The sequence below is a fragment of the Sinohyriopsis cumingii genome, unplaced genomic scaffold, assembly GCF_028554795.1.
Source record: "Sinohyriopsis cumingii isolate HCF-2022 unplaced genomic scaffold, ASM2855479v2 utg001031l, whole genome shotgun sequence".
Taxonomy (NCBI): Eukaryota; Metazoa; Mollusca; class Bivalvia; order Unionida; family Unionidae; genus Sinohyriopsis; species Sinohyriopsis cumingii.
Window position 1 is genome coordinate 1 of NW_028315954.1, and position 16,164 is coordinate 16,164.

Genomic DNA, 16,164 nt, shown 5'->3' on the forward strand with positions numbered 1-16,164 from the left:
ATAATTTAATAATCAAAGTTATAAATGAAAATGTGAGAGGAACTTACAGCATTATGAAGTGAATTCAAAATGATCATGATAAAGTTATATTAAAGCCCAAAAGAATTAAAAGTTCCGCATGAACTTCAGAACCGAAAACGTACAGGTCCGTCATGAATGTGACGTTGTCAAAATGGCAGAACGCCCTCGAATAAGTAAGAATAGTTCCAGAATATTATTATAGTCCAAAAATGAGCACGTGTTATTTCCAGGGAACAGTTCTAGAAAATGTGTTCTTCTCAGATTATATCTATGTACAACAACACATGAAATAAGAATGACTCCATAATAGAAACGAGATTTTATTGCTCAGTTCTCTCCTTATATACACCCCATATTACGACTATATTTCACAACGTGACAGAACATACTATTCATTAAATATTTCCAAATACCTATTCACGTGACCTAACCCATTCAATGACAAGTAGACACCACCTGACCTATCTGCCAAATGGGGAAAATGACGAATCTCGTAAATATGATTGCTAATAATTCTATTGTTAGTAACTGTCAAGACGTACATAGTCATCTTTTCTAGTTGCTACGCAATTTTGCGTTCTTTAATATCTTAGAACAGACCTTGTACACGTACGCCACCAACTAAATATAATCTGTACAATTTACAGCCATGAGTAAAAATTACTAACATTAGATAAAAATATGTATCAGTTGTTGCAAAAAATATAGATATACGTAAACGAAAACTTGATTAATGTTAGAGCTGCCAAAATGTCCAAATCATTGTAGGTTGTGTTGATTTGAACTGAACATCAAAGTTCAGCAAATTTATTCCAATCGACAATATAGAAAATTTACAGAGTGAACGGAATGAAGATTACATGGAATTAGATACTTCACTGTATTTTGCCAGTCAAGTTGGAGTTATCTCTCCTTATGCACTGAGTGCTAGATTGCTAACTTTTAGTGTTATAAAGTTCCAGAAAAGTGCTGAAACAGGGAACACTGGATTCTATACGAAATAATAGTGTTCTGGTTGCTTTGTTGTTGATTAAACTGGTTAACATATTTACTTAATTTTTTGGTAATTTAGAACAGTTTTTGATACATGGCTTTTAGTTATCCAATTCAATTTAAAATTAATTTTTCACTACTTAAAGTTGTTGTTGTTGTTGTTGTAGGGTTTAACGCCATTTTTCAGCACAAGATAGGCTATACATGGCGGCCAGTATTAATGGTGGAGGAAAAACACGGGAAAACCCCTGAAAGAACCACCGACCCACGAGAAGCTACCAGCAAGCTTTCTAACATATCCACATTGGCCGAGCCCGAGACTCGAACCAACACAGACAGAGTTGAGATGGCAGTGATCCGTGACGGAGAGCGCTTTAGACCACTCGGCCACTCGGGGCCCCTACTACTTAAAGTAAAATTAAAGTAAATTGAATATACCAATTTAGTCTTTTATCCTGTCAACACATTTCCCTGAAAACATATGGAAGACGAAGGAAAAGTGAAAAGAAAGCAAAATTCCTTTGCAAAGTGGACATCTAGAAAAATATCACAGTAAATTAAAAGGGCTAAAACTTAACTTTGAAAGAAAGGAAAAGGAGACACAAAAACATCATAAGATGCAACAAGCGTGCCTTTTAATTGATTGGTGGTGATGTAGCCACTTTAGGTACTTTTTCATTTGGTCAAAATTTAAATTTGTGTTCTTCAAGCTTTTGATGTGACAAAATCTGTACAAAATATAACGCTAGAGATGAAGGAAAGCTTTGTCCACTTAGTTCCTGCTCCTGCGGCCCTGACGATATAGTGGAAACAGCAGATCCATGTTGCCACAGTTAAAGATTTCACTCGAAAGTATTCTCGACAATATTTATGAAACATTCCTACCTGATTGCTAGATTCTTTGAGATATTGTGTTAAAGAATGGCTTGAACTAATGCACACAAGTATATATTCAAGAAATTAGGATATCGATGGCGAAAATCACTTTTACGTTATAGTACGTTTCTGGCGATTTTGGAGAAAGAACGTACATCCAGACAAATTTCAAACTTTACTACACTGGGCTAAAAACAAGTAGCAAATAAATGTCTTGCAAAACAAATCTTCACCAGATTGTGGAATTTATATGAGTTCAAATGTAGTTATCTGTGTGGTTTGAAAAGCATTCAAATATGTTGACACCATAAACCAAATCATTCCGTTAACTATTTCTCCGGCGATGTAGGCCGAGGGTGCTAGAGGTACAGAACAACTACATCATACAGCATCTAGAAAATCAACAATGCTCTTTATCAAATCAAAATCACATCTAACAGTTCATATATACTGTGTGATTGAATTTGTCCTTGATTGAGGGTAGAATTTCCCCTACTTTACGTTTGTCATGTTCATTAAGATAATTATTAATGTTTGATTTCAAGGCCTAACCTTGTTTCCGATTTCAGAATGTTCTGGAAAAGAACTTGTTGAGAATTCGATGGAGTGTTACAAGTAAATTAGTATGTAATCATGTTTTTTCTTGAAATCGTTCATTCGTCCTTGAAGATCTTAGCAGAATCAATTGTATTATTCTTTTGTCCAGTAGTTCATTTGGGCAGGAATTTCCTTATTCAAATTATTTATTCACTGCAAAAATACAAAGTTTTCTTCAAAAATAACATTCATGGAAAAAGAGACTTGAATTCTTGGATTGTATACTTGTGTCCCAACAGAAGACTGCTGGTACATCACCACAAAACGAGCAACCAGAGGCATCTCGACATTTCCAGCATTGGATTTAATTTAGATTTCTGCTAAAGTTTATTCAGAACTTGAGTCATTAGGACTAGTGTCTGAAATTTAGTGATTATTTGGGATTTAATGCGCAATACGGTAAGTTTATGTTTTTTAATTTTCACTTTTATATTCTAGGCAAATAAATTATTTGTTGAATTTAGGAAAGCTTATTGCTTCTGGCTCTTTTTTTATTACTTATCTTAAGACCTTAGAGTCTTTATAGCATGAGTGCAATGCCTAATATTCAACAATGTATACAACATCAATTGAAAATATGGTAAACATTGAGACAGAAGCTTTGGCGACTGGCATGGATAAAATTAAAATAAAATCCCTTGAATATTATTCAGTTTTACAAGTACTTTTGGCGCAGTGACAGTGAGATTCGATTAATGATATGCAAAACATCCATCTTCGTTTCCCATCGCTTTATAGGATTCTAAGTAGTAAATAATTCATAAATGCAACACGTCTTTGTAATTTTAAGAAACTGGAGAAAATGACCATTTTTGCCGCTGGGATAAGGGAAAAAGTACCGTAAGTAGAGATTAGCATTTTATGAGCATTTCAAAATTGGAGATAGTTGAGGTTGACAACACTATTTTGGAAAGAATGTTTGACATTGAGTTTTCAGAAGAAGCTGATGTACAAAAAGACTATGTGACCCCAGAGAGAGAGAGAGAGAGAGAGAGAGAGAGAGAGATGGGGTGGGGTGGGGACCAAGCACTTTGCCGCAGAAATCATTTATTGCAAGTTGAAATAATCCAGACAAAATATTTTTTTTAAAAATGCAGGGAGTCAGGTCGTTATCCAAGACATGCTTAGAAATGCCCCCTTCGTTTCGGAGAAAACTTTACCCGAAGTTTAATAAGGAGGGCCGTAGAGAGCGATCATGGGCCACGGGGTAAGAAACACCCGTGTCTCTCCTAGTTCTTGTTCAATCAAGTTTCAAAATATTTCTTTTATAAAATTAAAAAAAGTTGTTCGGCCCTGGCCCCCTTGCGGGCCCGGGCCTCGGAGATATATCCCAGGCTGCACCCTCTCTCTTGTCGGCCCTGTTAATAAGAAACTTAAATTGCTTCCTGCCTGTTGACATTGATCAAACCGGATTGTTTGTACCATGAAGCAGATACTTTTAAACTGTCTTGAAAGTAGCCACAAAATGTGTTACAACGCTTCAATATAAAAGTCTCAGTGACGATAGAAACTATGTCAAGTTTGGTATATTCTTCAGGTTTTCAACAGTGCGATGAAGCCACGCCGTATGTCTTTCACAAGCCACAACAGTATACAAAAATTAGTAACATAAGGGTTCAAATTGCAACGTGTTAACCATTACATCTGGGTTGCTTTAGAGGTACACTTTATAATGAATTGTATAACATTAGTTAAGTGGTCGTTAATGAGCATCATGTTTCCAACTGCAACTCAACAAAAAAGAGAATGTAGGTGGACGCAGTATGAATAGAGTACATAATCTAGCTATGAGTTTTTCATAAATAAAATCCTTATCGTTCTTTTAAATATAATATACTTGATTGTTTGAATATGTCCTTTAGACTGTGATCCCAGCAAAAACTGGACCCAAGATGTATTACCACAGAGGATTTTGTTGTGTCCGTAAGATAATGAACTTACCTTGGAAGCCCCCAACCCCAAATATAAAACGCTCTCTGCATAAACATATGACGCAGTTTTGTTGCTGTTCTTCTCAAGCCTGTTTGACAAATAAACAACATTATGATTATTATTAGAATAAATTAATTTCTTGGTGATTTATTTTGTCAGTAGGTCATATTTGCCTTTCTTGAATATCAAATTCTTTCAAATTCAACTTATTTTGTGTGCAAATTATAGTACCAAATTTCATTTTTATCTTTATCTATTAAGAAACGACATTAAGCTCATTTTTGACAGTTTTAATTCATTTATCAAATATGTTTTCTTGAATACTTATCTCTGTCACCTGAATATCTTCATAAATCGTCAAATCTTGACAAGGGTATGTTGAACTCTTGAAATCTCACAAATGCAAGAAAAATCAAACTTCCTCCCTTGAAATTAACATTCCACAAGAGATCAAGTTAACTTATCAAAGGGCTGAGTTCTAACGTTTCTAATTGTGAAGATTTATTTGCACAGCTAATTAGATGGAGCATCTGTTTACAAAATAACATAATTCAAGCTTCTAATTTCAGATATTAAGGGGGCCTATTTGTACATCCGGGGACAAGATGCATACAACAGTACATGGGTCGCTATGATCCAGAGTCAGAAAATCGATCTGAACGAGACAAGCAATCTGACATTTTGGTACCACATGAACGGAAACGGCATCGGTACATTGTCCTTATACATGGTGACCTATGACAACGTCATCTCGGATAATGTATCCACTATGTTGTGGAGCAGAAGTGGCAGACAAAACCCTGATTGGTTAGAAGCGACGGTGTCTTTGAAACCAGGTGTCTTCCAACTACAGTTCCGTGCAACGACAAGGACACATTTTGCAAGTGACATTGGATTGGATGACATCTGGCTGTTATCGGAACCAAAAGGTGTAATTGTTTCGTTCTTGATCATTTTTGATTGATTGCTTCCAAACAGCAGGGATTGATGTGTTTAAGTTCTTCCAGATTAGCACTTCATAATAACTAGTGAACTAGTTAATATTAACCAAACACAACACAAGAATATATATATATATATATATATATATATATATATATATATATATATATATATATATATATATATATATATATATATATATATATATATATATATATATATATATATATATATCAGCAATTAATTAACATATATGCAGCTGGAATACTATTTGATCCCGCGTGTTGTTCGTGAATCAAGATCAAAGTACTCTTCATTAGATTAATGTGCTTCCTCATTCCTCTTAGATAAATGCCTTTTCAAATGAGTTGCCCTGGCATGTCATTTTGGGTTAAATAATTATTTGTTTTCCCTGTTGAATTTCAGATGTACAAAGAGAAAACTCTTTAAGGCATGCATTGCAGCTATCGACTATAGCTATCTTGATTAATCTCATACAGTTCATTGTGGAGACATTGTCTTAATGAATATAGTCTGATTGTTCAGATTCATTTTGTGGCTTTAGCTCAATTATGATTCCAGAAGTCTATGTGGTGCTTTTAAGTCTTCGTGTATGTTGAACTGACTGATGCTTTTACCTTATTAAATATTCTGCGTTTATATTCATGGCCAAGGATTGGGATTTGTGACACCACATTCCTTGTCGTTTATATTCATGGCCAAGGATTGGGATTTGTGACACCACATTCCTTGTCATTTATATTCATGGCCAAGGATTGTGATTTGTGACACCACATTCCTTGTCGTTTATATTCATGACCAAGGATTGGGATTTGTGACACCACATTCCTTGTCGAATACATATTTTTATCATGTACACAAACTGACCATTAACCTTTGCGTCCCATTTCCAAATACCAATATCAGTATGTCATTTCGGCAGACTTGTGATCTTTTATATTCAGGTACATCAACACTCGCAATCATTCAGACTTCGATTTGTTTAACTCATTGAGAAAACCATACATGATTTAAAGAAAATATTTCTAGATGTACTCACTTCTCAGCTACATGTGTATGCCCATAATGAGTTAAAGAAATTGGACTATTGACCCCATATTGAGACTATTGGCCCCATATTCTTTACAGTCTCCGTAGTCTCGAAACGTTATGCACACTAAAACTCAAACTCTAACTCAAAGTTTCAAACTTTTAAGTCTGTAACTTTGATTATAATTATGTTAGACTCATAAAAATATCTGACCTTGATGAATTGGAAGTATAGTATCTAATTTTGAGCTGGAGTTTCTGTAAGCATCCTCAACATTTTCCAGAACACGTGGTCTGGTGTTCCAGAACGATTTACACATCAGTTTCGGTGACTTCATTGAATCAAATCGTCCGAGGTCCGGATAATTTCTATGTCATCCCTATCTCGCTTAATTACGACAAAAATACTAAAAAAGATCACCTGACCTTCATATTCGTACATCATAAATGTGCAGGAAGAGACACAAAGTGAACTAATTTTCTTATATCAGTTAAGTTACCACTCTTTATAATAACCGCACATTGAGCATACCCTTAGGGTGGGGATTTCGATACGTTTTTCATATTTGCAACAAAAGGAATAATTTTTGTATCGTGGTTATGCATACATATTTAGATGCATTTAAAATATCTTACGTGACGCACAAAGACCAGTAGTTTTAACGAATAATGTTAAGTTTTGTAGTATCGGTTGAAAACCGTATTAATTATACCTTAGGAGAAATAACAGTAAAGACTTCAAATTACTTTGAAGAAGAGATGCACCTAAATCCCAACGTTTGAGCTCAAATTGACAAATTAGATTTTTGTCTGAGTACATTTTCTCCTGTTTTATTTATTAAGACAATGAGGATGATCTTACTGACTGGTGCAAGATACCAACGACTACGACAACTCCGACAACTCCGCAAACAACCACTACCACGACTATCAAACCTACAACCGCTCCACACATGAACCCATGCGCATTGGCCTATTACGACACCGATTTACTTCCGGGAAGTTGCGACTTTGAAAACGGCTGGTGCAACCTTTCGGCTGTTGTGAACAAAGACTACACAATTAAGTGGAACATAACATCAGGATATGTTGGATTTTGGGCCAGTAAAATAAACGGAGATCACACAAAAACTGGTAGGTACTATTTGTGGCTACAAATGACGAAGTAGGTTATCGAAAATCGGGACTAACTTAATATCAGATCTCCTCTTACTATAAATACATGGCTGTAGATGCGCTTGATTCTGGGAAACCATGAAGGGTCCACCGTAAGTTATAAGAATTGTATGATGAACATTATGATGAACATTTCAAGAACTGCTCTTCAAACAATTAATAAAGAACAATAATGAGAGGAAAAATAAATGCTAGAATATATAATAATGTCTGATACATCTGTGACTCTATTGAATTTTAAAAATTGTTGGAAATAAGATCCATACCATAGAATCAAAAGCTAACCAAGTAGTGACTTTATGACTTCAACTGTTACCAATTTTGGTTATAATTAATACAATTTTGGAAACGTACTGGGCTGATTTATTCAGTTCTTGCTGACTTATATAGATAATGATACAGTTACCAATGTAATGTTAGTCGGATTTGCTAACACGTCTCAGTTCCAATATAATTAAATTTACCACAGTCTAATTTAAATACCAACTTAAGTGCACAGATCTGAAAACATGAATATAGTTATCTCTTAAATCTAACTTGTTTATAGATGGATCGGGAAAATATGCCTATCTTCCCCTTAACGTTTCACCATACACGGGCCAAAGGGCGGGATTGATGACCCCTATTCTGCCTTACCCCGTTTGTCTGACCCTTTGGTACAGCGTAGCGGACAGGAATGCCAAATTATTCGTGCTTCTGCAGGAGCAGGACAATACCCGTACTGCCTTGTGGAGTTACAAGCCACCTTCTTGGGATTGGACAAGCCATGCCCAATTCCCACAACCATGGACGAAAGTAGAAATACCAGTGTTCTCTACAAAACCATTTTCGGTGAGTATACTAGGTTGTCCACCTTAAGATGTAAATTGAAGATATCAGTATTAACATTCATGTTGGGACTTAACACAGAATACTAATATTTGATTATACCATTTATGTGAAGCACACCACAGTGTATTATACAGTCACGTGTAACATTAACTCGACATTTGCAGATGTAAGGCAAACTGGTTATCATTCGATCAATCAAAGAACGTTTTAGTGCCTCAGTATACTCAATAAATTACTACGCGGAAAAATATCGTATATATTCCACTATAACAATGGATGGATCAAGACACGAACTGCTAATTTAATAAAGACAACTCGCTTCAGAACTGAAACGTAAATGACAGTGGAAACATCAAGAAATATTCGGTATAACTAAGTCTGCTGTACTTAGATTCGTGAAGAAACGTGAGCAAGAAAGAATTGTGAAAAAATTAGTTGAATCTGGATGACAAAAATGTTGACCGTAGGTTATATCTTCAACAACAGTTTGCGTTAACGTAAAGATAACTGATATCAGGTTGCACACCAGAAAGCATCCAAGACGACAGTTCAGCGCTAACTACATACATATTGCTGACAATACCAAATTAAGAAAACCTGTTAGTAACACGGATCTGCACTAACAGAATGGAAGCCCAAGAGACAGTTATCGGTTGAACAATAATTAATTCTTTTTCCGATGAAACTTGGTCTGGTCATCACTGTTGAACACGGAATGTTCTTATGGAGAAACAGAGAAGGAGTAAATTGCGTATTCTTTTGTGGAAAGAACACCAGAGTTATTGCAATGTTTGAGGCTCTATTGCGTATCACAGAGTCACTTTTGCAATAATTGATGGACACTCGCAAAGTGAGGGGAAGATTTGAACTTTAATTTTCGTTGAAGAAATTTGTCACAGAATAAGGCAAGAAAATAATTTAGTAATGCCTTAGAACAATACGAGTAATTGGTTTCTTAGACTAATACAGCTTTACCTAGAATAGTTCATATTTTGTTATACTTGGTTATGGTGGCTGGGCAATACATGCATCTCGTCGTAGGTCGCTCGCGGTGAGATACCCATTGAGCACGATATGCATGGGTACTTTACCCCTGGTTGTGTACATGCTTTTTATTTATTGATAGGAAACATATTGTTTTTTGCGACACAGTGATTGATTGGATCTTGTCAAGGATTGTCAATACTCTTACGACTTACTATAGCTATATCACTGGAGGGAGAACCAGAGTGGCAGCGGAGCCATTAACTAATTTCAACTGACGGTGTATCTGTTACTACATGAATGGACGTGTGTGATAGGAATTCCGAATTCTAGAGAAGGCCAAGGAATAGTGATGAGAATACCAAACTCTGAATAAGAGAATATGAACTGTGTTACGTTTGCAAGGAAATATGGTTGTGTGAACAATAGATTTTTTCTTTGTTTTCATACGGTTGTATGAAACGTGCTTATTTCTCTTTATCATATGATTCTGTAATTCATACTGTATGAAGGATATTCATGTTTTTATATATCAGTCTTTTTTCTTTTCATAACATGTTCGGTACGGTAATCTTATATCACATGTAGTGGGTTGGTTTGTGAGCCTACTTGCGTATGTATTGTCGTGAATGTTTTATTTTTGATTTCATAAACATCAATTCACTCACATTGTATTGTCTTTTCATTCGGTCCTAAATTCCATTCGGTTAAAATCCTGTTACCAAATTGTCGGTTCATATTTTAGGATAATGTTTCCAGCTACTAATCTTTGAAAGTATCTGAAAATAAGTGGAATATCATGATAGTAAGAACACGCCAAGCCATGGATGGATATCAGGATCCACACGAAGACATCATAGAGGACAAGTTCAACGCTAACTACATGCATATTGCTGACAATACCAAAGTAGGAAAACCTGTTAGTAACACTGATCTGCACTAACAGAATGGAAGCCCAAGAGACAGTTATCGGTTGAACAATAATTAATTCTTTTTCTGATGAAACTTGGTCAAGTGATCACTGTTGAAGACAGAATGTTCTTGTGGAGAAACAGAGGAATAAATTGCGTTTTCTTTTGTGGAAATAACACCAGAGTTATTGCAATGTTTGAGGCTCTATTACGTATGATAGTCACTTTTGCAATAAATGATGGACACTCGCAAAGTGAGGGGTAGATTGGAACTTTAATTCTCATTGTAGAAACTATATGTTCATCTTTCAAGATCATGTTTCAAGCTACTAATCTAAGAAAATTATCTGACTATAGTATTATTGAAAATAAGTGGCATATATCATGAGATTAAGAACACGCCAAGCAGTGGGTGTGCAGGATAATTGGTTATCCTTGACAATAGATAAGATAGAGATTTTGTACATCACAAAACAATATGCACTCAGAAGATCAGAACATGCCAAGCAGACGATGTGCAGGATAAGTGGCCATAATTCATGAGTTATAACACCGAGGCAGACTTTGTACGTCACAAATCACACACACTTTCAAAGGATATATAATCTAACGATATTTTAAAAGATATGGAGAGCAGGCTTGTGCTATTCTGTTTTTAAGGACGCTGACTGGCTATTTTTGGGCTACATCTTTCTCAACAGTATAACTTGGCAGACTATTTTGGGGCAATAAATAATGTTTTCCATGATAGGATCTGCTACATTTGGTCTGAGAGAGAGTTGCGTCACTAGGGGGTGCGGACCGCACCGAGTGACACGATCAGAGGGGGTGACATCAAAATGACCGTCTATAAAATAATTGAATTTTTGTGTAGGAACGAGGACATTGGGGGTGATACCATAAATTACCGCACATGACCCCCTATAGAATTTTTGATTTTTTTGCAGGAAGGGGGTCCATGGGGGTGACACCATAAGTTACCGCACATATCTGTCAATAAATTTTAGAATTTTTGTGCAGGAAGGAGGTACATGGGGTGACACCATGAGTTACCGCACCGGGTGACACCAAGCCTAGTGACGCCACTGTGAGAGCGCATTAACAGGTTTTCTGCCTAAATTATTTCAGAATTTATTCATATGACTTAAGACATCAGCGCCACATGCAAATGCCGGTATTCACACAAACATGAAAACGTATTTTGTATTTAAAAAATTACTTTAAATTAAAACGCGTAATTTATAGAATTGAATAGTGTACTGGCTTTACTATACTCTCATTGTTGGGTTGTTTCATTCAATTGCAGATCGTATTTCAAGCAACTACAAATGGATTCTCCTCGGAAGTTGGTATTGATGATATTTCAATCCATGGCAAGCCGCTTTCAAGTGAGTTATATTTATTGGAACACAGATGTTCATGAGATTGATTGATATTGTGTTCTTCATTGTAAAATAATTTTCATTGCTGCAGAGCGTAAATCACTTTCATTGCTGTAGAACGTAACTAGGAAAAGTAAACATTGTACCAATTTTACTCATAATGTCTTACATAAATGTACCAACAATGACCTGCGAAAATGGCCGCTTTATGCAGAAATATCCTTATCTACAGTTGTTTACCATAAAACACGCTACCAACTAAAATTGACATTTATTTACCGGGTGAAAATAACCAAGCTCGTGAATTGACAAGGTTTGTAGTTATCAATCTAAAGTTGGAGAAAAAAAAATCAGAAAACTGAAAAGGTATTCATATTAGACTATATTGAAATGAACGTCAGATTATTCAGTACAGTCCATGCGGGACTGTATCAGATGCATGTATGGCATGAATTTCAAATCTAGTCAATGAAGTCTGCAATATACTATTTTGGCAACTACGTATTTTAATGAATATATTATTTTATGTAGTCAGTCCGACACCCTACGTTGATGATTGATAGATATTATGTCAGCACTAGGATAATGTTGAAATAAAAATTATTTTACTGAACTATTTCAAATACTTTCGAATGCCCTGTTGCCTTAAAAATGGATTTATAACCAATACTCATAATGATGAAGTCTGTATCAAATGCAAGTAATGATTTAGTATGGATATTTCGTTTTATTTCAGCATCCACTCAAAGCCGAAGTTCAACCACCTCATCAAATATATACACGAGAGAAACGATCATTTCCATGTTAGCCACAGTTTCCCTTAATACAAGAACTAGCAACGTCATTACTCTCACCACCCATAGTCTTCCTCAAAACTCTGAAAGCGTAACCGATAACCAAAGCTTTCTGGCAGAAAACGGCATTTCCACAAGAGACAGAAACATAATTGGAGGTGTAATCGGCGGTTGTTTGTTTGTTGTTTTGGTGGTAATAATTCTCATTATATACTTTCGCAAAATTAGGAAGGCGGAGGAATTGAAAACGAGCGCTATTGTATCACAGCGGTTTAAAGTGCATGAAACTGGCATCAGTAACACAGACAGGCATACGAACCTAACATATTCTAATTCAATTTTAACGACGAAGGATATAAATAATGTAGAGATACACACACCAGAATTCACAGTAAAACATACTTTTGACAAGGAGCAAGACAGTTTCGCTACAAAACTCTGAATCAATACAAATAAATAATTTGACCAAAGATCTATACCAAATAAAATGCTTCGTGGACTTCATGCATTTCTCTGTCGATATCTGTATAACTGGGTGCTTGAATATGACTTGCTGCCAGTATTATATGGCTTCTAATATTAGCAAAGTTATTGCTCCACAAAGTTTCGGTATAAAAAATATTTTAAAAAATTAAAAAGTTTGGACTGAAATTGCTTCGAGGTACTCACTCTGCATGGTACGAAGCTACTATATAAATACAAGGACACCGAACGTTTTGGTCTAAGCTCATCAGATTTGGATAAATGGTACAAAAAAGTAATGGTTGGACTTATTCTAGAAGCTTGATGTTTTACTACACAAACTGGATGAATTGTACATGTACTCGTTATTAGTGTTGGCATAATTATTTGTAGTTGGATGAAAGGAGAGATCTTCATTTGCACTCCAAGCAGTTCTAACGTTTCGCTGGTTTAATAACATTTTAATATATTGCTGTGTGATTTCTACAATTTTCTTTCAGTATGAAAGCTGTTTGAAGGAGGTCGATTTGTAAAATTCAATGATTCGAAACAAATTAGGAGCCTGTCATCGAATAGTATTACAAAGCTAATATTTCGTCTCATTGTGTACTGAAGCATGCGAATAGGACATTACAGGTAGTTGCATGCAATTGTGTTTCTTGTTTTTAAATTGCCTGCGTGAGAGGCAACATGTTCGAACCGAATAAAAGGTTTTCCTTGTGTTGAAGACACAGACGTATATAATATATACCAAAAGTGACTATCTGGAATTTTACTTTTGTAAAATACACTCAAGAAAATTATAAGAGTAAAGAAGTAAGCTGATGAAGCTGTATATGATCGACAGACATTGGCTTATCCTTTGTGATAAAGAACAACTCGGTGAGTAAATATACATCAGCACCGGCCATTAATTTCCGTCAAAGGACAACAACTGACCCGGATATGGGGAAGAGATCATTTGTTTCGGATGTTGTCACGAACTTAGAAATGAAATTCCTGACAGCGACACTATATAATAGCATCTGTTTGTTGGGGACACGTATTGAAAGTCAGAAATAAGCCAATATGTGCCATTATACGGAAAGAAAAAGAATAACAAAATGAAAAGGTTCACAGCTATAACATGTTATAATGCTTCTATAAAAACTGAGAAAAGATTTAAAGCTCTTTTGCAATCCGTTCAGAAAAGAGAAACAGTCAGTTTTGGATTGATTTTTTTCTGGAATATTTTTTTTTAATTGGTGGCTAAGGAGACGCAGGCATCCAATAACATACAAGAAAACATGTTAAAATTTTGACAAACTGAAATAGCATGGAAAAATGCAAATTAATGCAACTGTTCCAGTAGGTTTATTTTAACAGGGACAAGAAGAAAATCTGTTCCATACACTAATGTAATGGGTTGTAGTTTTCTTATAAACGTTATATTAAATAGTATGTTAGCAATCGAAAACCGTCTTATTTTCCTTTTATCCATCTTTGCCTGACTTTTGTTACTGTTAAATAGTACATAACGTAAGTTTGTGTTCTTCGGTATACTAAAAAGGGAAATAATTAATGATCGGATCAGTCAGTTGATTACTTCCCTGTGTCATAAGATGAAATTTACACATTACTGTGATAATTCAGGTGAAAAATGCCTACTATCATTTTCGTGATTTTTTTTGGTCAAAATTAGCACTGATTGTTCACCTTACATGTTTTCATTCTTCACTGAGGACAGACTTTAATAAGACTGCTTTAAAAACAGGTCTTTAGTTAAAGATACGTCTGTATTACCGCTTTTGTGGGAAAATGCCAGTTTGTTTATGTAATTATTTCATCTCTTTTTATTGCAGACGTTGTTAATCAATCGTATCTTGTGTTGTTACGAGTTTGTATGTATGTTATTTTTGTTCGCCTTTAGTCATTTTGTGTAAAAAATGTATCTTTTGATTTCTTGGGGCATGTTATAATTGAGATGTATGTATGTATGTATGTATGTATGTATGTATGTATGTATGTATGTATGTATGTAAACAATTTGATTCTGTACACTTCGTCTCTCTTTGATTATACTCTTTCAAACTTTTGCTGTTCTAACAGCATAAAACATACATGCAATTTATTCATTTTAAGACGGCTTTTCAGCTGTTTCCTTTATCTGTATACCTATGGTTAACTCTCGTTTGTAAATATCCCATATCACTGAGACATTAATAGACAGGGTTTTCTCATTTTCGCACAGGATTTGTCTTTGTTTTGTGTGTATTTTGTTCATCGTAAGTTGCTTCTTACCCTAAGAGTGAACTCCAAACGTTGGAACATTTTCTTACAATTTTGTAATTGCACCATTAGCAAGTTTTAAGGAGGACCAATTATCTCTAAACATTATTACTAGCAAGTATTTCCTATGACTAAATTTTACCTATAGTTGCCTAATTGGTTATTGTTGCAATGTTACATTAGCCTTGACAGCTCGTTCTAGTTTTGAGATGTAATTTCTCATTTTGTTTAGTTTTGTCTTCATGTGTCATATCTAACAGTTCTCATTCATTTTAATGGTGTAAATATGTTTGTTTGTATCCTAAACTATTGTGCTTAACTTTTGTTTATCCTATATCGGTGATTGCGTGTCACATGGACGATGAGTATGACGATTTAGCTTGTAATGTCGTGAAAGTCTTTGCGTTTTAGTTTCAGAAAAAGATATCGAAATTTAGAGTTTTCTACGGAGCCCCAGAGAGGACATGGGGTAAACAATATTATTTCGTTCCCTCAAAATAATATTTCGTCCCCTCACAATAATAATTCGTTCCCTCAAATTAACATTTCGATCCTCAAATTGCTAATTCGTTCGCACAAGTTATTATTTTGTTCCCTCAAGTTATTATTTGTTCCCTCAAATTAATAATTTGTTCCCTCAAGTTAGCAATTCGTTCCCTCAAAATAATACTTCGTTCCCTCAAATTAATATTTCGTTCCTTCAAATTAACATTTCGTTCCCTCAAAATAATTATTCGTTCCCTCAAATTAATATTTCGATTCCTCAAGTTGTTAACTTGTTCCCTCAAGTAATATTCTATAAATAGAACATTGAATTCGTCTGCAGCGCACTAGAGAGACAGGTGTCAGAGAGGGTTGTTCAGGTGTGGACATAATATTACTATTAGTTTATACAGAGCCCCAGAGAAGGCAGGAGATAAAAGATATTATTTCGTTACCTAAAGT

At 35.1% G+C, this 16,164-nt stretch overlaps 1 protein-coding gene across 2 annotated transcripts; it reads left to right on the forward strand.

Moving 5' to 3' along the window:
* Positions 1 to 1,596: 1,596 nt before the first annotated feature.
* Positions 1,597 to 14,407, forward strand: LOC149772885 (MAM and LDL-receptor class A domain-containing protein 1-like). 2 transcript variants are annotated; one of them, XM_089947159.1, is made up of 6 exons: positions 1,597 to 2,886; positions 4,989 to 5,348; positions 7,255 to 7,545; positions 8,135 to 8,418; positions 11,620 to 11,701; positions 12,432 to 14,407. In XM_089947159.1, exons 2-6 carry the CDS (start codon positions 5,051 to 5,053, stop codon positions 12,929 to 12,931), a joined length of 1,455 nt encoding a protein of 484 aa, XP_089803285.1. In that variant the 5' UTR covers positions 1,597 to 2,886; positions 4,989 to 5,050; the 3' UTR covers positions 12,932 to 14,407. The 2 variants fall into 2 exon arrangements, with proteins under 2 accessions (XP_089803285.1, XP_089803286.1); XM_089947160.1 differs by lacking the exon at positions 1,597 to 2,886 and adding an exon at positions 3,640 to 4,147.
* The last annotated feature ends 1,757 nt before the right edge of the window (positions 14,408 to 16,164 follow it).

Excerpts from the sequence above, each read along its gene's own strand:
- LOC149772885 (XM_089947159.1), top strand. The coding sequence starts at position 5,051 with ATGATCCAGAGTCAGAAAATCGATCTGAACGAGACAAGCAATCTGACA. Across the intron at positions 7,546-8,134 it reads CGGAGATCACACAAAAACTG|ATGGATCGGGAAAATATGCC; the intron begins GTAGGTACTATT and ends ACTTGTTTATAG. Across the intron at positions 8,419-11,619 it reads TCTCTACAAAACCATTTTCG|ATCGTATTTCAAGCAACTAC; the intron begins GTGAGTATACTA and ends ATTCAATTGCAG.